General features: G+C 38.3%; 1 protein-coding gene across 1 annotated transcript in view; it reads left to right on the top strand.

The window, feature by feature from the left end:
- The window catches only part of ITGA4 (integrin subunit alpha 4), a 78566-nt gene that overhangs the window by 5144 nt on the left and 48652 nt on the right, over nucleotides 1-24770 (top strand). The window contains exons 3-10 of the mRNA XM_028122226.2: nucleotides 11862-11968; nucleotides 12064-12193; nucleotides 13926-13993; nucleotides 15355-15484; nucleotides 17173-17258; nucleotides 18116-18178; nucleotides 18271-18408; nucleotides 21689-21800. Coding sequence (XP_027978027.2) covers nucleotides 11862-11968; nucleotides 12064-12193; nucleotides 13926-13993; nucleotides 15355-15484; nucleotides 17173-17258; nucleotides 18116-18178; nucleotides 18271-18408; nucleotides 21689-21800 — 834 coding nt within the window. The remainder of the gene's footprint in view (nucleotides 1-11861; nucleotides 11969-12063; nucleotides 12194-13925; nucleotides 13994-15354; nucleotides 15485-17172; nucleotides 17259-18115; nucleotides 18179-18270; nucleotides 18409-21688; nucleotides 21801-24770) is intronic.

Genomic DNA, 24770 nt, shown 5'->3' with positions numbered 1-24770 from the left:
TATGGAAGAGGTTAATTAGCATTGCATCGTTAAACTAATGATTACCTCATTCTCGCTTCTGCCTGATTTGCAGGAATTATTAGCTTAACATTAAAAGGCAAACCTCACACTGTTGAAACTTCAAAAATGTTCTTGATAACTGTTCTTTTTCATTTGCAATACTCTTTAAACTGTACCTTATGAAGCTGAGACTGAATACCGACTGGTCATTTTGAAAAATTGCCCCTGAACGTAGGTTCTAATTATGCAGAAAATCAAGACAGAGAGCTTCATTAATAAACTATCATGTTAAGAGAATTAAGTTTCCTGATTTCCAGCAATTTCCCAAACTCCATCTCTAAAAGAATGGCTTCCACCTAATTTGAGAGCTGAGATTTTCTAAATGCATTTCATTTTTGCCTTAAGTTTACCTGATCACTGAGTAATATTCCCACTGACTACATATATCTCCCCTAGGCGACAGTTCTAGAGCCAGATAGTCAATCCATTGTACGTGTGGGTCATTCATTCATTCATTCATTTACTGAGGGGTGCCAAAGGGCCAGAACTTGGACGTAGGAAAGAAACATGGTCCTTGCACCGAGGAAGCTTACAGTCTACAGGATAGATTATTATGGGAAAGTATGGTGAGAAGGTCTAATCTAATTAGGAAAACACAGTGATGACTTCCTGGGGGATTGATACTCAAGTGGAGAACTGAATAAAAATCAGAAGTTAGCTAGAGGAGGAGGTTTATGGGACAGGATGCCATACAGAGCAAACATTGTATGTAAAGACCCTGGTCTTTGAGAGCATGGCATCTTTGAAATGAAAGAAGAATGCATACAATTGGACTGTGGAGTGTGAAGTGGATGGTAAGTGGGAGAGTTAAACAAGGATTATTTTTGTACAACTTGGTGATCTCTGGTTATTTCCCATAGGTAATTAAAGCTGGGGAGTGACATGATCAGATTTGTGTTTTAGATACTTCTGGTTGCAGGGGAGTGAATGCTTTGGAGTAAATGAGTCAAGGCAGAAGGGAGTGAAAGATTTTGTTATAATTTAGGCTACATGTGATAAGTGCTTGTACTAAGACAGTGGCAGCAAGAATGGAGCAAAACAGTTATTCTACAGTTACTTAGAAGACAGACTCAACAGGACTTGGTAATTATTAAACAAGAGAGAGAGATGAAAGAGAAGAAGGGTTCAAAGATGTTACCCAAGGCTGTGACTCGGACTGTTGGATGGATGATGGTGCTGTCCACAGAAGACATGGAAATAAATATCTAGTAATCAGTTGGATGTATGCGTCTGGTGGGCAGGAGGGATCTGCTGTGGCAGTTTGCGGAGTTGACTGCAATTGACAGAGATGGTAATCGAAGCCATGGGAGTTAATGAGTTTAACTTGGAAGCTCTCTAGGTTTTCAGAGGGTTCAGGATAGATCCCAGAGGATTCCTACTATTTGAGAAGTGGCTAGAATAGTATTGCTCAACTCTGGCTGCAAGTTAGATTCTCCTGCAGAGCTTTAAGAATACCAGCGCTCAGGGGATGCGCGGGTGGCTCAGTCAGTTAAGCGTCTGCCTCCGGCTGAAGTCATGATCCTGGGGTCCTGGGATCAAGCCCCACATGGGGTTCCCTGCTCCGTGGGGGGACTGCTCTTCCCCCTCTCCCACTGCCCCCCACAAGCTCTCTCTCTCACACACTCTCTCTTTTAAATAAATAAATAAAATCTTAAAAAAATAATACCTGTGCTCATCCTAAGTAAATAAAATCTCTCTGCAAGTGGATCTAGGTAGGTGTGTCATTGTGATTTATAGTACGAAATATAGTTTGATCTTATTCGCTGTTTCTGGTACAGAGCTCCTAAAACTCTTGGAATTTTCTAAGTGAAGAGAGCTACAAAGGTGTCTTTTGTGAGTGAGGTGGCTTTTGGAGACCACGTAAGGATGGGGGCTGGTTACCAGTGGAGCCAAACATGTGATTGGAGGGTTGAGACTTTCCATCTCACCCCCTAACCTCCAGGATGGAGAGAGGGGCTGGATGTGGAATTAATCACAAATGGCCAATGATTTCATCAGTCATGTGTTTATGTAAAGAAGCTGCTATAAAAACCCAAAAGGACAGGGCTGGGAGAGTTTCTGGGTTGGTGAACACATGAAGATTCAGGGAAGAGTGGAGTGCTCAGAGAAAGTGCAAGCTCCGTAGCCTTTCCCCATGCCTTGCCCTGTGCATCTCTCCCTTCTGGTTGTTCCTGAGTTATATCCTTTTATAATAAATTAGTAATCTAGGAAGGAAAATGCCTCTCTGAATTCTGTGAGATGCTCTCACAAATTAATCAAACCCAGGGATGGGGTAGTTGGAACTTCTGATAGCCAGTTGGTTAGAAGTATAGGTGACAACCTGGACTTTTGATTGGCATCTGAAATGTGTTTGTGTATGTGTGTATGTGTATTGGGGATGGGACAGTTTGTAGGACTAAGTCCCTAACCTGTGGGATCTGATGCTATCACCAGATAGTGTCAGAATTGAGTTGAATTGTAAGGCACCCAGCCAGTGTCAGAGAATTGCTTGTTGGTGTGGAAGCCACCACCCCCCCAACCCACACATACACACAATGGAATTGAATAGAGAACTCTTAGTAAGGCATTAGGGTTTCCTAGATGATACCAATATTTCCCCAGATGATACCAATATTCATCCATGGTTGAGAACGACTGGAGAAGAAAAGAGGAGCCTGAAAAAAGTACTGAGGAGAAGCTAAAGAGGTAGCAAGGAGGTCTGGTCAGTGTGGCATTATGGAAGTCAAAGGATGAGAGATCTTGGGAAGAGGTGAGTGGTTGGCAGTATCAAAAGTTGCCAAGAGGTCAAGCAAGGTGTAAGAACTTAGTACAGTTCACGAGTAACCTTAGTAAGACCCGTTTTAGTGGCGAAGCCAGACTGCAGAGGGGTGAGGAGAAGTGAGGAGTAAGAAAATACTGGTAGCAAGTGTCAACAACTCTTTTATCTGGGTTCTTCCCTCATTAATTAAATACATTTTATTGGTTACTTACGCTAGGTAGTAGGAATAGAAAGTTGAGTAAGACATGGCTGAAGCCCTCAAAGAAATCACTCTAGATGACAAGGGAGACAGGTAAACGTTAGATCATTAATGATGAGAGTATGTATTAAATGTGTTGATAGACACAGTGGGGAGAAGAAATTGTTTGAATGATGAGAGGTTTCCTGGAAGAGCAGACACCTGAGTAGTTGAGCTTGTTCTGGCCAGTTTTGATGAGCAGATAGTAAAAGCTCAATAAATGTGAAATGGTTGGATACATTTCTCAGATTTGGGTAATTCCTCTGCTATACACTTCAGCATCATTTCCAAAAGTCTGGGCCAGCCTTGGGTTCCAGAGATTCTGCGTGCTCATACCAGGCAATCTAAACAATAATACCCACTCCTGGGACAAGAAGCTTGGAACTCACCATCTTTAAAAACTGGGATTTTTTTTTTAATGTTAAGACAGCTGGAAACATCAAATTAGAACATGGAAGTGGGCTTACAAGTGTTAGGTAATGCGGTGTGTTTGTTCTGATGCCCCCCCAAATTTAAAAAAAATGGGGGGAATCTTTTTCATATAAATTATTTGAAATTCTGTAATTCACAATAAATATGTTCAGAAATAGTAAGCATGTAAACTTAGTCATCAGATCTCTTTTATAGGAAATACTGTGTGAAATGGATTAGGCATGTCCTTTCAAAATTACACCCTATGTTGAAGACTCTTCCACTGTATACCCTATGTTTGTGAAATCTTTCTACCTCTATGTCACCTGATCCCATTCTTGTCTTGTGAAAGTTTTTAGTATTCTTTAGAAGGTCATTATTTTGTCTGCAAATCATTGTCTAACATCTTATCCCATCCTTTAAACTTTGGACAGAAACATGTCCTCTGACATCTGTAACTCCTCATCTCGATCTGAGCCTATATTGAATAATGCCATGGAGTTCCTGACTGACTTTTATTGCTCTCACTTACTTCATACCTCGCATCTTCCTGACCTCCTCCATCCTACCTTGTAAATTCCCAAACCAAGCACAGTGCTTCAATATTGACCACCTACCGTTAAGTGAGAGCAGGTTTCCCTAGAGGTTTTTTTTTTTCCCAGTTTACATTTTTGTATTGTTCTTGTTTCAAAGACACTCAAAATGGTATCCATCTATTAGTGATAGTTTTTCAAATGAATCCATAAATCCAAGAGCTTAACTGAAAACCATGGAAATAGAGAATTTTCTTTCCTTGTTTTCTAATGTTGGAAATTAGTGTTAAAAGAGTAGGTTATTATATAATAGGTATAGGTTTATGAATAATTTCAATATTTGGATTCCTTCCCTGCCTCACAGGGAAATAATAACCATTGTGATGTAGTATAAGGTGGCGGTTGACAATGTCTACCTGCATCCTTCCTTCCCCGCTTATTAGAGGTGTAACTTTGGGCAAGATGCTTAACCTCCCTTTGTTTCAGCTTCTCCATCTGTACAGTTTGGATTTTGATAATAATATGTGCTCATAGGATGTAATGAAAATTAAATGAATTAATATATATGTTTACATGGGATTAAAAGTATGCTTGGATACATAGGAAGCATGTAATAAATATCAGTTATTATTGTTAAGACAATGGTGCCCTCTTTAAATTATGCTCACCAAATGTATCAGTTGTGGTACACCTTTCTGCTGTAGTTAGTGAAAAGACTTGTTTAGGTTTCCTGTAGGAATTTGAAGAAGGTGGGGCCTAATGTCCCTGGAGGAAAATCTGAACCTAGAATTAAGCTCACAAGTGACCTGGTTTTCTAGGATTTTGAGGTCTAGTGATGACTCAGGATCAGCCCTGATTTATAAAATTGCAGCCCTAAAACTTGGCTCTTCTCCTTGGGGACATCTACCTCTATGTTGAACTCTTTCTGAATACAGTAAAGTAAAATAAATAAAATAAAATGTATAAAGTAAAAAAGGGATCTTAAAATGAAACAGAGGACTGAAATCACTGGCTTTTTCAGGCCTATGGTTCTGTGAGCTCTTTCTCACCTACACTGAGCATGATTATTAACCATTATCAGATTTGGACTAGGAAGCCTGAGAATATGACATGTAAATACATGGCTTTCCAGAAAGAAAATACTTTGAGACTGGTTTCTAATTTTGATGTTTATTTTGATCTTTGAGTCTTTTGTGCTTATTTTGATATCTCGACTCCAGACAAGCTGGAGGAAACGGTCTTGGAAGTTCAGTATTCTCACGTCCCATGTCTTCTCCAAAACTTGGCATTTTACTTTTCATGAACTAAAATTATTGTTATTGCTGTTGAATTCATAAACGTCACTTTTATCTTTTAGAAATATCACCACCGTGTTTTACTAGGTATGTGGGAAAAGTACATAGTTTAATATAGTGAACGAAATGGATTTAATAGTAATCAGAATTTGATAAGAAAAACAAGAAGGGGCCACTTGGCTGAAAGAGCTGAAGGTCCGCTGACTAAATCTCGCAGCGCTGTGAGCGCCCTCTGCTGGTGCAGTCTAAATCAACGCAAAGTAGGGAGGCCGCAGAGCCGAAGCATTTCCCATTTAATGAACACCTACTAGGTGCCAGGAAGTCTTTTAGGCACAAGGGCAAATTTTCTATGATCCTCATAATCCTGCAGTCGTCGATCTTATAATCTTCATAGTTGAATTGAATTCACTTTTAATCCCATATGTTTCTCTAATATTCTGAATTTAGGTAGGGGAAGGAATTGTGCAATTATTTATACTCAGTAATTATTGCTTCTACAAATAAAGATATCCTGAATAAATGACTCTTTATCGAACATAGAACAGTGCTCATCCGTGTCTCAGGATTATTTAAGAAAAATTTGAAATATGTAGGACTCATCTTTCAATGGAAAAGAACTTCAACTTTAAAAAAAAGGGAATTGGTGGAGGAAGGGCTCTCACTCTTTTTCTGAAACTTTAAATTTTGTCATGTTTTTGAAAGATCAGATAACTGTGTGTGTTGTTTTAGTAGCTAGAAAGTCAGACTGAGAGCCCCAGTCAAATGTCTGAGCCGATGGGGAAGCCACAGGCAGATAAATCAAACGTCATTGCATCCAAAAGTCCCATGCTCCCTTACCCACAAAGTGTTTCACTCAAGCTGTCAGCAAGTTGTAGGAAGAAGGACTTGGAGTCTGATCTTTCCCCTGGGCTTTCCTCGGTGGAAATGCCAAAATACCGAGAACCGATCTAAATTGAGGAAAAGGGCAGGGCACGTATAAGTACGTGACATCTTTCTTGAGCACTAGAAAGTTGACTGAACAGTCTATGGGCAGATCTGTGATATTTTACACATTTTAAGGTGAAACAAAAGATTTAGAAAGTGAAATGGATTTCAGTTCATTCATACCTCTGAAATATTTGTAGAGTTCTATTGTATATGCCATAGAGTAGTGGGAAGTAACAGAGATCTTTGATTTCTGACAAGTTTTGATTTTTTTATTCTAACCTTTTATCAGCCCCCTGGATTCAAGGACTTTACTTCCTTCAGATTCCGTTTTCTCCTGTGTAAAATGAGGCTGATAATAGCCCCCTGTTGCTGCTGCGAAAATTAAAAGAGTTAAATATGAATGATGAGGCCTGGCAGTGATGGGCCACAGATACTTTACGGAGGAGAATATATGACATGCCATATGTGCAGTTTAATCATATTTAGCTTAATTCTTAAAATAATAATAATGTCAACATCGACGAACATTTGCCTGCTTCCTCTGCTAGGCTCTGGCCCAAGCACTCCACGGGCCTCTCATTTACTCCTCACGATCCTCACGGAAACCCTCTGACGTAGGCATCTCCCGCGGGCCCCAGCTGAGTCTCTCTCTTCAATTGTCCTACTCCCAGATCACATTCTGTAAAGAACTTCAAATCTGCAAATGTTGTTTCCCTTCAGACCATCTGTTACTATCTTAAAACTGAAAGGGATAATATTTTGGAGAAGTAGAGACAAATAGTGAAGGAAGAAGACCTCTCCGAAGCTTAAATCCCTGAGAGTTTGGTGAAAATTTCGCTGACATATCCTCCTAAAGGATTTTTGTGATGGTCAGTGTATTACAGAATCCCCTCCCTGAGCAGATACGTATTTTGTTCCTGCCTGTTGTACGTAACGTCCCGTTCTGTGCTGTGGGAGTGCTACCGTCAACGAAAGAGGCCATCTGCCCTCATGGAGGTGACATTCAAGAGTGAATATCTAGTCTTCCGTAGTCTCTGTCATATGTTGGCACTCGGAGCGATGACACCAAAACTGGTGATGCGAATAACAACAAAAAAGGGATGGAGAAGAATGGACCTAATTGGCTTTGTACTGACAGCCTTTATATTCATCTGACAAAATGAACCGCCCATGCACATTTATACATGCGTACGGACTGATACAAAATCCATAGATGGAAATAAAACACTGGAGTAAAAAGCATACATCTTGTATGTTCCTTCCCAAATGAAAAAAAAAAGTGGGCCTAATTTTTAGAATAAAGAATATGGTTTTATGTGGCTTCATATTTTTAATATCTACTGGGAAAATGCATTCAGCTGTGCTAAGATTAGTCATTCTAGTTGCATAAAAGCATGGGAAATGATCACATGTTAATTTCTGCTGGCCTCTTTTATGTTAAACCATGTAAAGTACTTTTTCAATTAGGAAGCTGATTTGATTTACCAAGAGTTTAGATTAGAAATGTCTGAGCTGAATTGAAAACCAGATTATAAATCATTTCAGTATGACATTTGGGTAAAATATAAAGATAATCTGAGTTTATTTATGATGTCCCGTCAGGGAAATTCATGAGAATTAACTTTCTCATGACAGTTCTAATAATAATCATTTCTGACCACGTTAGAAATACTGTATTTTCCACATGAAGAAAGTTTGCTTAACATTTCATAGCCTATTTTGATATCTAGCTGAAACCAATGAGGACAAAAAGGTATTACAATTATTTTGAAAATGGAGTATTTTTCAAAGACGATGTAATACAGGAGAAGGCATAACCATTTACATTGTAGAGCACAAGTTCAATTGCACATGACACCTGTCTGGGGAGCTTTTCAAAAAATTCTTACATCTGGGTCATAATCCAGATGCATCAAATCTGAGCCTCCAGGAGTGGGGACCAGGTGAATCCAGATGCATCAAATCTGACCCTCCAGAAATGGGGACCAGGTGTCGGTACTTGTTCCAAACTCCCCCCAGGTGATCCTAATGTCCAGTCAGGGCTGAGAACCACGTTCTAGAGGCATGACCTTGGGCAAGCGAGGTTAAGAGAAAGCTCTGAAGATAGCCCCGAGTATAAGCTGGTGATGCCAAGGGTTTACCTCTCTGACAAGATTCTGCAAGCACTACAGAAGAAAAGGCTAAAAAGTTCCTTGAAATTAAGTAAAGCTCCAGAACAGCAGTGGTGACTTCCAGGCTGTTCTTTGAACTGATCCTGTCTTGAAATCAGTGCTGAAAGTATCCGGGTGCTGCTTCTGTGGCAAAAGCAGTGCCAGGAAGTGGGAAGGAGAAACCCCTATAAACGAGAGTGTGTGTGTGCACTTATTAGAATTCGTTTTTATTTCTCATGTGGAAGAATGATTGTTTCATGGCTTTGTTTTTGTGAAATTTCTTCTTGCCTGTGCATTCTTCCTTTTGTGCCCATCTTAAGACACAAAACACAAGTAGAAGAAACTTAGTCAAACCATAATTGAAGCTTTGGACTATTGTTTAATTTCCTGACCCACTATCAGCACACATTTCTGGGCTGTGTGTTGAGGGGAGATAAGGATGAACAAGACGAGGTACTGGCCACGATGAATATGGTTATACCTGACTAAGTCTTAGAAGTAGGATAGTTGTGAATAAATGAATGTAGTAGTTGTGTTCGACTTCACCAGAGAAACAGAACCAGTAGAGTGGGTAGGTGGTAGGTGGGTAGATAGATATAAAAGGAGATTTATCATAGGAATTGGTTCCTTTCCTTGGGAGGCAAAGTCCCATGATCTGTAAGCTGAAGAACCAGGAAAGTGGACAGTGTCATTCAGGTCCAAAGCCCAAGCAGCAGCTGGTGGGGAGCAGGGGGGTGGGTGATTGGTGTAAGTCCCAGAGATCTGAGAGCCTCACAGACACAGACATGGAGAGGAAAATATGTGAGGGAAGTGACCTAGAGAAAGTAGGAACGTGAGTCGTTTGGCTATGGTGGATGAGGCTCTGAGCAGGGAAGATTCTGTGTGTCACCTGGTGTTGTTAACGTAATGTGGAATCAGCTACGGCCCCAGAAAACTGCTTAACATCACAGTTTCTCTGGTTTCCATCTTAAAATTTACAACTTAAAAGAGCTCAGTTAAGGAACAGGCAATAATTCACATAAAAACTTTTTGGCCATTTTCATCAAGCAGTTTACATGATCTTTTGTGGCTCTATATTTATTTGAACTTCAGGGAGGCATCTCCAGAACAGTGAATTTGTTTCTAAATATTGGGTATAATCAATGGTGTAATCCTGATGAAAGTGTCCATGAAATATGCCACCTTTGACTAGCGCTAAGGTGTTATTTGTGACCTCCCTTCTCTCTTAACCTTAATTTTCCTCTTGCTCAGTTGCCTTAGTTAACTGAGTGACATTAATTTTAGAAAGACAGGTGTTTTCTGAGAAGATATTTTATTGAAGTGTCTATTGTAAGTAATAGGAATTTCACCTTCGGGTAGACAGTCTACCATTTTGACATTAGTAAAAATAAAAAATAACTGGCCGTTTTGGTGAAAAGTCCAACTGAAAATTGCATCGCAGTGGAAGTTAAAATTTTGTGTTTGTCACTCTTTCACTTTCCTTCAATTATGTTGGCATCTTATAACCACAGTAACAATTCTGTTAGACCTCACCCACCCAACACTCAAAGTTGTCTTTCTCCCTCCTTTGCTCTCCTTCCTTTCCTTTTTCCCTTTAATTCTTTCTAAGATTATTTATTTGACAGAGGGAAGGGGGGAGAGAGAGGGAGAGAGCAGAAGCAGAGGGAGCGGCAGGGGAGGGAGAGGCAGACTCCCCGCTGAGCTGGGACTCTGATGAGGGGCTTGATCCTAGGACCCTGAAGTCATGACCTGAGCCGAAGGCAGATGCTTAACCCACTGAGCCACCCAGGTGCCCCCTTTGTTAATTTTAACAAAGAACCTTCTGTTTCTACCTGGACCACCTTATCAAGGTGGTCTTTGGACTGCAGCAAACTCCCTTTCCATTCCAGGCTGACGTTGCTTATCAACCCCAGCATTCCTTTTTTCAGACCTCTCCTTACTTGTTCTCAAGTCCAGTGCTCCAGGCAGCTGCTACTAATAGGTGGAAGTAGTCCCTATTCTGTAAGAAACCTGGCCAAAAACCTTATCCTGGTTCTATTGTAACAAGGTCCCAGACCCTGAGACTCACCTGGGGTAGTCTGGGCCTCACCTGGACCCACTGAATCAGAATCTTCTGGGAAGCTGCTAGGAAATTTTGTTCAGTTCAGCTGTGTTGAAGGGTTTTACTGTTTGTCCTGAACATCATTTTGGAGAACAAAGGTATACACAAAACATCTTTCTATTCTCCCTAAAACAAAATTTCTTGTGGACAAACTAAATGTCTCCAGGACATTTACTGCAACTAATTTAACTTTCAAAATATTAGCCTTATTTATGTAGGCATAAATTATGAGTTTGCCCAGGCAGCTTTATCTAGAGGTCAAGGTTCTAGGAGACAGGGTGCCTAATGATTTAGAGAATGGTCACTACAAACGTATGATAACGTGGTACCAGTGACTGGTGTTCAAAATTAAATAAACAAACCCACGTTCCACATCCTTATCCAGCCAGGCTGATGCAACTGTAATTACGTTTGGAATTAAGCTCAGGTGGAATGGAACTGTCACAGGGCAATTGAAGAGGGTGGGAAGAAAGTCAGCAAAAGTATTCTTAAGGTACTATATCTTAATCTCCCCCAAAATCACTTATTTGAAATCACATTAATGGGATCCCAGCTAGAAAGCAAGGAAGTTGCTCTAACAAAAGAAAGAAATTATCATTGGGAAGATCACTTTTTCTCTGTACAGTTTAGAAGTGCTCTATTGCCCAGCAGTAAACTTATGTTTGGCTTTCTGGCTCTTCATGCATTTGCCAAAGTGCCTTTTGATGTGTTTTATTTACTACTCAAATAATCTGGTTTTTCAGGTCTTTTTTATTTTGTTCAAAATAGTCACAATAAACTAAATGTAAACCATAGGGCAGTGTGTCTTAAATGCTAGGCATTATTAATATTACTAATTACACACAGTGACCTTCCATGTGTGCTCGGTTATCACCTTCCAGCTTCTATAAACTGTGACTTAAGCACTGAGGACCACATTGCTCTCCTTTTTCTTTTCCCTAAAGTCTTAATGCAAGAAATGTCTTAAAAAGTGCCCTGGTAACGTTGCCTGTAATGCTAGACACATGATCAAAGCAAAGGTGCAAATTCTTTGCCGCAGATGACACACGGCAGTTGCATCCACATGGCCCGTGTTGGTTTAAACTGGTCTCCCGCCACTCACTTCCCCCCAGTCATGCTGGTCACCCATCTCCTGATGAGGTTACCTGCTAGAGGCCATTTCTACAGATGCAAACCACCTGATGAGAGAACCGTCCTGTTGCACAGCAGAACTCACCGTGATCCCATCCTGTGCGCCGAGTGTGAGGTGACAGAGAAGTAGGAGTCAGGGGCATTTTGCACATGGCTGAAGAAGAAAACTTGGGGATAAACATATTTATTTTCTCTGCTGTCTTAGAATAACATGCTTTCAAGATAACTAATGATAAAATTATTTTCAAATGCTATAGGTAGCCCTAATGGAGAACCTTGTGGAAAGACTTGCCTGGAAGAAAGAGACAATCAGTGGTTGGGGGTCACGCTTTCCAGACAGCCGGGAGAAAATGGCTCCATCGTGGTAGGTTACTAGGGGTTAGTCCAGTGATAATGTCAGATTCAGATATTCTGGGTGTGATGTTCACATCATTTGGTCTACTTTTATGTTTTATTTAGACTTGTGGGCATAGATGGAAAAATATATTTTATATAAAGAATGAAAATAAGCTCCCCACGGGTGTTTGCTATGGAATGCCCTCTGATTTACGAACAGAACTGAGTAAAAGAATAGCTCCATGCTATCAAGGTAAGGAATCCTTTTGATATTAACTGGATCAAGAGAAACAAGTGAATGCCTTTAATTATTTTTTTCAATTTTCAATTTTGCATGTACAGAGGATGGGGGAGAGATCTTTAAAATAGCTGTATTCTTTTTAACTACTCAGAGTATTTCCTTTTTACTCAATTGCAGTAGTAGTTGCAAAAAAATGTGCTTTGTGTTTTTGGGAATAGAAATTTGTCCAGCTACGTTTGAATGTAGTTGATAATTACCCACTTCTGTATTAAATATATCTTTAATTCTGTGTAAGTCTAATGCCCAGCATATATCAGACACTTAAAATCATGAAATTATGATTGAAAATTTGAGATTGAAAAGTCTGACAAGATGAGAACTGTTTAGATTTTTTGCTTTATCTTTAGCTTCCAAGAATATTCAGAAAGATTCAAATATAAGTGTAAGCAAATCTTTCCCACTCACTGTCTTTCTTTTGTTTTTAAAATTCATATGCATTCCTTGATAAGGGGTTGGTATCTTAAGTTTGAAAAGATTTCCCATGAAAATTCTAGGCCATTAGGAGCAGTAGTATATGCAGAGCTAGGCCATAAACAATTAAGTGAGCAAAATTAGGGGTGAATGTCAACAGAGCATTAAAAACAGATCTGTAGCAGAACTAAAATTCTAAAAATGTGTCTTTAGAAAACTAAGAATTAAATATATATGTATTCCATTTTCCACGTTTTTCTAACCAAGATGATTACCACAGTGTCCAAAGAACATTTCTATTACCTGACAAAATTTGACCATGTATGCAAATTCAGTTATTCTATTCATATTGGGGTCCTCTGTGGTATGTGATGTCTTAGAAAAGCTCATTTAATATATCTCTGATTTGCCTTTGAGTGTCAAGAAGACAAAGGTGAATTTTAAATTCTTAATTGAAATAAAAACTCAGTCTAGTGTTCTGTATGTTTATCATTCTCATTTTCTTAATGGTTTATGGTTTACACTTTAAAACATTTTCATAGAATTTTTTTTGTTGTTTGGATACACCCAGCCACATTCTAAAAAAAAAAATTCAAGATGGCATAAACTTATAGCACCTAAGACTATGGGGAAATTTATTTAAAAAAGAAAAAGGGAAGATCTAAAAAGGAGTGGAAAAATCATGGCCAGGACTAATAATTACAAATGACTTAACAATTTATTTAACTTTTCTGGTTAGTAAAGCCAAAACAAAGATGTGGTCCTGATTCTTATTTTAGTAGAGGTTTACTTAGGTCAGTTCTTCAGGAGAAGCAGAGCTTTGTCTTCCTAGTAAGTTCCAAAAGCATCCAATTCATGGGAGCTTTGTATTGGAGACCCTCCATCTCCATGCAGATCTGGACTCACTATTCCTTTCAGCTGGCCACAATTTAGGAAGCCTGTTTTAAATGCAAACCTGGACTGGAAGCTGCAAGTCCTACATCTGTCTTAGATACTCATTTGACAAGTTTTTTTGAGCATATGCTGCATGTTCTTCCCATGAAAAAGAGGCAGAGGTCAATATTTTTATTGCCATTTTGGAGGAATATCTTTGAGGATTAATATGAAAGATTGGTGATATTACATTTTATCAAAGTGACTGTTTTAAAAATGAGATAGTATAAAATATCAACCTTAAAAGGTGTATTTGTAAGGATTTGCAAGATTAACAAAATTATGCAAATTTTGCCTATTTTTCAATGAAATCCTGAATTGTTTTTCTACTTCATTTTAGATTATGTGAAAAAATTTGGAGAAAATTTTGCATCATGTCAAGCTGGAATATCTAGTTTTTACACAGAGGTACTAGTTCAAAAAATAGCTCTTTAAATGTTTACATATAGGATTTTAATTTTTAAGATTGAGACAGTGGTATTATGCTTTACAGTAAAAAAAATTGTATAATCTCTGAATAATATGTCTCTTAAACTTGAGTATATTACAACTTAATTTTTACTACTCAATATTCCACATATACTTTTGAAAAGTTAATATTTAAGATGGCTGTGCCATGTAAGATCAACTAAAAGTCTACACTAAACATTACCTGCATCAAGAAGTTTCATTATGTTCAGTTAGCCAACATGTAGTACATCATTAGATTTTGCGGTGTTCAGTGATTCATTAGTTGCATATAACACCCAGTGCTTATCATTTAATAGGAATCAAAAGTAGCTATTGTTATTTGCTTTAATTTAGATGCTTAAAATTTCTATCCAAATATGTTACTATTAATCACTAGTTGAGGGAGAAAAGAAGCATATGAATCTACATCTCTCATTTAAATTATGAGAATTGAGAGATTTAAGAATTTAATATTGTCTTAAGTTAAACATATTCCCAAGCTCTCTTTTTTTTCTCTAACACTCAAGGATATACAATCAAAGGCCATAGTTGTATCCAACCCCCAAGTCTCCCAGTTTCCCTTCAAAACCCATTAAGAATTTATGAATGTTTTCTGAATCTATGGTCAGGCCTTGGGTTAACGATTTCCATAAATATTACCTACCGTGTTTAAAAAAAATCTTTATATTTAAACTGACCTTTTTAAGAATTCAGGGTTGTTTAGGAAATTTAGATATATGTTGAATACTTTTTGATTGCTAAAAGTTACCATATTTCACCAGACAAATGTATCTGTTCATTTTAAATTTCCCTATGTTTCCTTTTCCTAAATTTGGATTTATCACCAAATATGCCCCAAATTCCACTGTATTTATTTTTTTCTAAGCTAACATTGTTAAGAAAACTAGTCAATGGCTCTTTGCAAATAGGAATAAATTAAGTCCATTTTTTACTCTTTGGCAACATGTGATTCTCTCCATAATAAGCACTAATGAATTACCCAGATACGATTCACTTTAACAGAAACCACATTGCCTGTCTCCTAAAAGCTTAGTCTAGTATTCTATGATTCTTGCTTCAATTTAAAGTCCACTGCTAAGTGTGAGTTTCTTTTCTGAAATTGTGATTATAGGTGAAAATTCATTAACAGGCTTCTCTGGGTTTTTTCTTCTATGTTTTTAAATTCATCAAATGTTCAGATTTTAGAAATGTATTATAAAAATGTATTCTCATCATTATTTACTTAAAATGTATATCTGGAGGAGGTTTTGGGTGGATTAAACTTTGAATTGATGATAAATTGTTTTTTTTTCTTACAGGATTTAATTGTGATGGGAGCCCCAGGATCGTCTTACTGGACTGGCTCTCTTTTTGTCTACAATATAACTACAAATAAATACAAGGCTTTCTTAGACACAAATAATCAAGTAAAATTTGGAAGTTACTTAGGTACTGTAAAAATGGACAAACTCCAGTCATCTCAGTCTTACAGATACAAGTTTCCCTTATTTATGATTACCAGTCTCTTCAAAAGATCAAAATGGCCAATAACAGTTAGAGTTCAGAAACTATCGCTTTAAGGATATAATCTATGAAACTTAATATTTTACATATGTAATTACAATCATTAATATATAGTTAGACTAGAACTCTGAGTTTAGTTTACTCTCGTAAGCTCGTATCTTTATGTAGTCAACTTGTTATTGTAAGGGTTGCATCTGTTGAGTGCTTACCATATCCCAGGAACTTTTTGTAAGCACTCCACATGAATTCATTTAATCATGTATGAGTCAGTATAGTTTCTTAAAGGGCCAAGTGAAAGTCAGTGGGGCTGTCGACAGCATTCTAGACAATGGGTAACATTATGAAGCATACGGGTCTAAAAACAGCTCATTGACCTTCACCTCGTAAGTTCTTAGAATATTTCCCAGAGTTTATTCTTATCTTTCTCCTCTCCCTCCTCTTCCTCCCCCTCCATTTCCTCCTCCTCTTGTGCAATAGGACACTTTATAGTCTGTATTTCTACAGAAACCCAAGATTTTCCTGGTACAATTCCTCTGTTACAGCAAAAGGGATGCTTTTCCTTTAGCTTCTTAGAAAATACAGATTTGTTTAAGCCGTGTGCTTCAAATGCAAGCAGCCTATACCCAGAAATAATTAAGCATTTTTCCCATTCATACAGTAAGAATTCATTTTCAGAGGGAATTTATTTATAATTCAACATTTACTTGTTTATGGTTGAAGGATGTCTTGAAGTGTTGTAAGAAATGTAATTAGGGGATGCCTCAGTCGGTTAAGCATCCAACTCTTGGTTTCGGCTCAGGTCATGAGCTCAGGGTCCCGGGATCAAGCCCCACATTGGGCTCTGCACTCAGCAGGGAGTCTGTTTGAGGATTTCTCTCCCTCTCTCTATGCCCCTCCCCTTGCTCCTGTGCATGCTTTCTCTCCCTCTCCCAAATAAATCTTAAAAAATAACTTAGTATTATGCCTTTTGTCATATAATAAAATATTTTACCTTTTGTGTCATCATACAGGTTTATTACAATAGGAAGATTTCATGGCAAAAAAGTTGAAGTTTAGGAAGTTCTTTTACTTAAAGTTTAAAATGTTCTAGTTTAGATACCTAAAATATTTTGGTTGTAATCCTAGAGGCTAGCATGTCCTGGTACTACATAGAGACTAACCAAATGTAAAAGCGCTATCTTTAATTTCTAGTACTTGGAAATGTAAGCCATGGGCCTGGTTTGTTTGTTTTTTTTTTTTTTTTAAAGATTTTATTTATTTATCAGAGAGAGAGAGGCAGGCAGGCAGAGGGAGAAGCAGGCTCCTTGCTCAGCAAGGAGCCCGATGCGGGACTCGATCCCAGGACCCTGGGATCATGACCTGAGCCGAAGGCAGATACTTAACTGACTGAGCCACCCAGGCATCCCATCTATGGGCCTAGTTTCATAACGCATACTAATGATTGCTTAAAGCATAGAATAAATGGCCAGTTTTGAATATTGCTAAGCTAAATATCTTAAAACTGTTTAGTCATTTGGAGTTCAGTCTCAGTTATTTCTATGAGTGGATTTATGATGATACAGTTTACCCATCGTAAATGATGATTCTCCTACTTTTCTCCACTTTGTTTGAAGGATACTCAGTTGGAGCTGGTCATTTTCGGAGTCCACATACGACTGAAGTAGTTGGAGGAGCCCCTCAACACGAACAGATTGGTAAAGTAAGAATTACATTTTTACATTTATTTGTGAGGAAATTGCATGAAAGGTGAAGGAAGGACTGCCAAAGATGGTAAGAAGTGAAGGCTAGACATGATGAGCAGTAAACTGCATTTCGTGGTGAAAGTTGTATTGACTTTTAGATAAAATTTTATTAGAAAAGCTTTAAGGAGAAATTCTATAAGTCAAATGAGGCTTTTCTTTCTTGTGAGTAAATTGTTCTTGAAATAAGATGATCTCAAGATGTCCAGGGAATGTATTTACTGGTTTGCGAGTTTACAGACGATGGGATATTGAGACAGCTGCATGTTTTGGGGTAAGACCAGAAAGATGTTATTTCTGGTTCTGGTTTTTGTTACATTACTGTGTGGACATTACTAAACTTTTCTGAGCCTTACTTTGAAAAGTGAGGCAAACAACACTTGCCGTGCCCTCGGGGATCAATACCATCGTTCCTGAGAAGACAGTTTGGCAAGGAAGTCCTGTTAATGTGAATGTGCTTCACCTAAACCTCTTGAATCACTCTGAAAAGGATTTTCAAAAATCTTTGTGAGCGGTTACACTTTACAAAAATTGATGTTTTGATCCCCTGAAGATTTTTTTTTTTTTTTAAAGATTTTATTTATTTATTTGACAGAGAGATAGAGTACAGGTAGGCAGAGAGGCAGGCAGAGGGAGAGGGAGAAGCAGGCTCTCCGCCGAGCAGGGAGCCCGATGTGGGGCTCGATCCCAGGACCCTGGGATCATGACCTGAGCCGAAGGCAGACGCTTAACCGACTGAGCCACCCAGGCGCCCCAAGATTTTTTTTTTTTAATGTGCTAGCAGTCTGAGTTTTTCTAATTCCTTTCCCAATTGCAGGCATACATATTCAGCATCGATGCAAAAGAACTAAATATCTTACATGAAGTGAAAGGAAAAAAGGTAATGTCTCCATCTTTGGTATCCCTGAGGGCTTTTTTTTTTTTTTTTTTTTTTTTCCCTTGGTGACTGGATCTGGTTTTGTTTTTGGGCAGCTTGGTTCTTACTTTGGAGCTTCTGTGTGTGCTGTGGACCTCAACGCAGATGGCTTCTCAGACCTACTCGTGGGAGCTCCCATGCAGAGCATCATCAGGGAGGAAGGCAGAGTGTTCGTGTACATCAACTCTGGCTGGGTAAGTCCAATTGCTCACCAAGTAGAGGCTGTTGATGGGATTAAGATAGAAACTGAAGCTGTTCGTATTCCAGAGTTTTGTATCTAGATCCTTAGGCTAATTTTACTGATGAAAGTAAAAACTCTGGTATTGTACTAATGCTCTAAAAGCGGAACATGCTGGGGGATGGGAAGCTGTTGATATTCCAGAAGCAGGAGATCAATTGTTCTGGTTTTTTCCTACTCACACCTTGTCCTTCAAGTGTTTGGAGTTTCTTTTAGTTTTATTATGATCCAAATCTAATTTGAAAGAATGATTTTTCTATATCCCTCAAAATGTGGATTTATTATTGTTTCTGTCGTGAATGTCTTTAATTAGAAATATTACCAGAAGGAGAAGATAAAGTACGAGATGCTTTTATTGATTTGGAAACAGTAGGAAACCATAAGATGTTAGTTTGCACAATATTTGTAGATGATATTCCTGAAAAGAATATAAAATGGGCATAGTTTATTCCAAAGTGGATATAGTAGTTGTAGAAATAGGTAATTACCACTTACGGTTGAGTTTTAGATTATGCGGGATGTTGTGGAGTAGAAACTGACCACTTCACAATTCAATTTAAAGAGTTCTGCTGACCTTATCTTGCCAGTCTATCTTCTTGGCATTAAATCAAAACAAAGAATTGATAGGGCCTTAATGGGGTCTTCTTGGTCTGTTCCTTTGATTTAAGAGCAAGAAGGGATTTGTGAGACAATTGGGTCATTTCTTAAGGCACAGCATGTTTAGTCAGGATTCAACAAAGTAAAATCTGTTTCAAGAACGTATTTGTAATCTTAATGGTTTTAGAGCATTTAATAAGTTCCTATATTAAGCATCAGACTAAACACTGTATGATTCAAAAGAGAAAATACTGTCTTACAAAGCTAAGAGATTTTCAAAGTTCCAGATATAGCAGCAAAGTTATTTATGAAGGGGGATTTCCATAGACTGTATTTAAACTTAAATTTAGTAGTAAAGCAATACCGTCCACAAAGTGATCATTCACATGTCCTTAATAGCAATATTAGGCTTTACTTTTTTCTTTTTCTTTTTTTTTTTTGTAAAGACCTTTCGCATTTCCCTATCCATAAATGGTCTTCTTATACTAGCTACATCCTCATTCTGCATACTTTTCCTTCTCCTTATAACTAAACTTTATGGAAACACTTCAAAAATTATCACATCCACCTAAAATAAAGCGATATATGATCTTTTTTTCTCGCTGAAATCCTAAGCAGTCCTAATAGGAAAGACAGATAAAAGTGTATCTCTTTTGTTTAAAGGGCAAGGAAAGAGCCCTACCCATTAGGCTGCCCTCTTGTTCTTCCCTCATGCCTACCCTGAGGCACCACTGTTGAATATGAGGTAATTGCATAATTGATTTCAGCTTTTAACACCTCTGACATAGGTGATTCTTTGTTCCCTTCTAACTTCGTATTTGTTAACTCTCTAAAATGGCACTAACCACCACCTAGCATTATATTCTATATTTATTCATCTGGTTTGATATTGTCTATTCTTCTACTGGAGTATAGACACCGTGTGGAGAGGAATCCTCTGTCTTGTTTACTGCTGTTTCTTTTGGGTTTGAAAGAGTACTGGAGAAATGGGTGCTCAATAATTGTTTTTTGAATGAACTCAAGAGAGAATGATACTTCAATGAATCTTGCTTCCACCTACTTCTATTAAAATAACTCTGAGAGGTCCCCAAAGAACTCTTGGCCACCATTCTCTGACTGGAGAATACTTGAAGAGTGATCACCACTTCTTGAAACCCTCTTCCTGGGAACTCCAGTGCCATTGGTCTGCACCTTCTCATCTTCCTGGGAGCCCTTTCTCCCTTCTCCTTAAATTAGGCATTTCCTTTGGAGCCTCGCAAGCTCTCTTATCCCTTATTTCTTGATAAAATCATTTACTGTTCCTGGTGCCGGTGATTCTGTCTGTAGAGATGATTCATTAAAAAAAAATAAACAGTATCTGAAATGGAACAAAAACTATGAAAATAGCTGAGAATAATCTTAGTCCTGACCCGTAAGACCTCAGGTCCAGAAAAGACATGAACATGAGAGTAAAGAATTGAATACAACATGGTAAATAGCACATTAGCAGCATGTACAAAGCAGAAGAAGCAAATCACTTTGGTCTAGGAGGATTCACAGAGGAAGTATTTGAACAAGTTTAGGAGTTTTTTAGTTGGAAAATAAAAGGTGAAGGGTGTTTCACAATCACAAGCAGAAGAACTTGTGTGTGATTAGGGAATGTTGAATAGACTTGTTTAAGAAGAGGAAAGGATCCTCTATGACGAGTAGTGTGTAGATGTTTTTTTTCTTACTACATAAGAGTGACATGATCAGAGTTTGGGAAGAGGTCTGGTGGTAGTTGTTATGATGATTCATTATTGCAACATTATTGAATGTCTTATCATAATAACTCCTCTTCCAATTTAAGAGACAGCAGTTGACCTATCCATGTTTCATTGCTAAGGCTCCAAAGGCCAGCTTTGGTTGTACCAACTCCTCAACTCAGAAACCTTCAGTGGCTTCCTAGTCCTTAAATTGAGAGTGAATTTCCCTCAGTGTTGAAAATACCACACCATAACATTTCAGTCTGGTTTGGTTTGGTTTGGTTTGGGTTTCGGTCCTCTTCATTATACATACTGTTTGTAACAGCCGAATTCTTCAGAATTTGTTCTGCTGATAATACTCTGTATCAAAATTACGTCCACCCTTCAACAGCCACCTTGAATATCAGCTTTAATGAGATCTCACCTTGCTTTCACAATTAGATACTCTGTCCTTGCTTCTTGACAGTACAAAGCAGTTGGTACTTCTGAGTCACTACATGCTTGGCCTGAGCCTTCCCTGTAGCGAGGCTTCTTTGGGAAGGGGGGGGTGTCTTACGCACACGGCCTTGTCCTTTTTGCTTGTTTACTCTTCACATAGTACATTGCCTTTAGTAGGGACTCAATAGATATTCGTTAGAATGAATTATCAAAATGATTTATTGGGTTTTCAAAGCTAGGGATCATGAGTCTGACAATTTTTATGTCCCCCGAGCTCTAATCATACTATTATATGTGTTGACATACTTGATAAATATTTATTGAATTGAACTGAGATGTGGGTACTAAAGCCCAGTCTCTAGTTTATCCAACTTGTTTGAAGCATTAGAAAAAAATCCGTATCCAATTACGATGGTAAATCATGTGTAAAGTTGTCAGGGAGTGTTATGATGACCTTTTCTCCCCTTTTCTGTCTAGGGAGCAGTAATGAATGAAATGGAAACAGAGCTCATTGGAAGTGACAAATATGCTGCAAGATTTGGGGAATCTATAGTTAATCTTGGTGACATTGATAATGATGGCTTTGAAGGTAATTCAAAGTATTTAATTCAGTACTTGATTTCTGCTTTGAAAATGGTACACGGAAGAGCATGTGAGTGGAATTTTAGGTCAGTTGCCTTTCTCTACAAAATGGAGCCAGAATGTTATGCTAAGTGTATTTTCTTTTTAGTGTTAACGTCTGACTTCTCCTCACTTGTCAGTTATTGATTCTTAATTGATCAGACTTCCTAGACTGTACTATTTGATGATAAGTACGGTAAGGATACTGACAAGACGCAACAGAGGCTGGCTGCAGAGCTGGAGCACGGTTCCAGAAGACTCCTGTTGTGCTAGGCATTCATTGTTCAGCTGCTGTACTGTGGAAGGATTTGGGGAAATGTGGGAGAGAGTCCTAAGCGGTGATAAGGGGGCAACTGGCAGACCCAGCAATAGTGGCTATTTACCAACTGATGTGGAAACCTCTCCAGAATGGAATAGATGTCATTACTGAGCCTGTTGCCGGGGTATCAGCCCTGCTGTTGAAGTACCTGTGTCTACCCGCCTTCCCTCTTAACATTGACTTTTTTTCAATCTAAAACTGAGGGGTAACTAAGTCTGGTAAAATTGTGCATAAAATGATGAATGGATTTGAGAGGAGTCTGTGTAATTTCTAGAGTTCAGCAAGTAAGTATTTGATGCTTTCAGGGCTCAGAATTGTCTTTCCTCTTGATATGGTCATTGGCAATTGGTATATGGTGATGTTAGGTTGAAATTTACTTGGATACTAAAAATAAGCGAGGGAGTACTCTTAAGTTCTCACTTGTTTAATTTCTGATGCATAAAGACTTCATTCTACTTGCAATGTATAAAATGTTTGTCTTCGAGAAGAAAGTTAGCGGGTTATTGAATATCTCTTTTGAATATATATAGGATATACATCACATATTGAATATATGAACCCTATTAAATGTCAGAGTGTAATTTGGTGTACAAATATCACCATTTCTAGAGTTTTTCTAGTTCTATTTTCTATTTCTGAATTTAGATTTTTTTTTTTTTTTTTTTTTAGATTCCACATCTAAGTGAGGTCATACAGTGTAAGCCTTTCTCTGACTTACTGAGCAAAATGCCATCTAAAATATACATGTTGTCACACATGGCAGGATAATTTCTTCTTTATGGCTGAATAGCATTTTTGTTTTGCCAATGAGTAAGCATTTTGTACGTTTTGGATATGAACAAGACCCTGAGGATTTGGAAGCAGGCTCAGTACTTTTTCCCTGAGGCCCTTTCCTCCATATCTGCCTGAGTGAGAAAGCAAGGCACCTGTGTTTTATTTTTCTTTATGTATTCCCCTATTTCTTTACCCCAACTTTTACTTAATTTTTTGGGAGTAAATGGATGAAGTTACTTTGTGTTCATGGCAGGATGTATGAGGTGGTTTAGAAAGGGGATGAAAGTCTCACCTGTTCTTTTTCCCTCCACCTCCAGGCAGAGATGCAAATCAGAGTCAATGTCCTCTCGCTATGCACACTTTTGTGGTGTTTTCCATAGCAGACCTAAGTTATTTTTGCATTCATCATATCCTTTCCCTTTTTTGTATTCAAAAAAGAAAAAATATGAATTTCCTGTGCACTTAGAAAAGCAAGGCAAGCCATTTGCTAAGGAGATAATCAGCTTGGCAACAGTCCAGCATAAAAATTGCATCAAGAGGACGAGGAAGTTAGGGAAGAGGTACACAAACAGGCCTACATGACGAACACGCCTGGCAGGCAGCATTCAGGTTTCGTCCGTGAAAGAGATTTGGCAAAAACCACTTATTTTTGGTTGAGGTTTTTTTCACCTTGAGCATTTTTATGTGACTGTTAGACTATATGTTTGAATATTTTTTGAGCCGAGCCATAAGAAAGTTCTGTAATTGTAAATTATAAGCTGTTTAATTATTACTTTATGTGCCCCTGAAATAAATATTGATAGATTATCAAATCATGAATTGAACAGTTCTTTGACACAGAACAGGAGAAGTTTTTAGGAGAGGAAAACGCTGGGTAGAACCTGTAGAGTTAATGATTCCACAGAGCATCGTAATGAGGGAGCATGGGCTCTGGAGCCAGACTGCAGTGTTTGTATCCCAGCTGCTTCACGTCCAAGCTCTAGGACCTTCAGCAAGTTACACTCTATACCTCAGTTCCCTCATCAGAGTTGAGATCAAAAAGTACTTACTCGATGTAGTTGTTTTTAGAGTTACATGAGTTAGTACGTGTGAAGCCCCTAGAGTGGTTCCCCGTATTGTAATAAGCATTATGTGTTAGCTGATGTTAAAATTATTGTGATTATACCAGTGATAATTATAGTTTACACTAACAGTGAAATAAAATGTTCAGATGGAAAGTAGGAAACATTGTCAAATATGTCCGTGTTTGTTCTGCATGTTGTGTCCCAAATGGACTTGCACAGACGTAAAAAAAATAAATAATGTGTGTTTTCCTTCTAACTATAATGATTGCTAAAATTTTAGTATTTTCTATAACAGATCCAAATATAATCCTAGCAAATAAGAGTTTGGATCTATATATAAGCTAGGAAAAGACTGAATGCAATCCACATGTCTTCTGCTTGGAATGACTTTGATCTGGGCCTTTTTATATTTCATTTGAAAAGGCCCATTTGTATCGTTTCACAATATGTGCCTTACATCACTGCGGCTAGTAACTGTTACTGCAAGAATTTCCATGTATCAACACCTTCGTAGCTCAGACTTAGGATCTTCACATCCTAGTTACTCAGGATGCAGCCATACTGGCTGAAGTCTAAGCTGGCCTTGAAGAATGGCATCTGTAACTGGTCTTGTCTTCAGTGGCCACAGGACACTTCTCCCCACACTCCTTTCCTTACCTCCCTCTTCCTCTCCCCTCCCTCTCTCTCCCTTCCTGCTCCTTTCCCTTATGTTCCTGTGAGTATTTAGGCTGTGCATATATGGCTCCCTGTATTTCAAACTCACCGCCATTGTTCACGTGTG

This window comes from Eumetopias jubatus, unplaced genomic scaffold (assembly GCF_037043125.1).
Source record: "Eumetopias jubatus isolate StellerSeaLion01/CBP00866 unplaced genomic scaffold, mEumJub1_p1.0 scaffold_3, whole genome shotgun sequence".
Lineage (NCBI taxonomy): Eukaryota > Metazoa > Chordata > Mammalia > Carnivora > Otariidae > Eumetopias > Eumetopias jubatus.
Note: the sequence above shows the minus strand (reverse complement) of the source record. Positions and strands in the feature narration are given on the sequence as shown.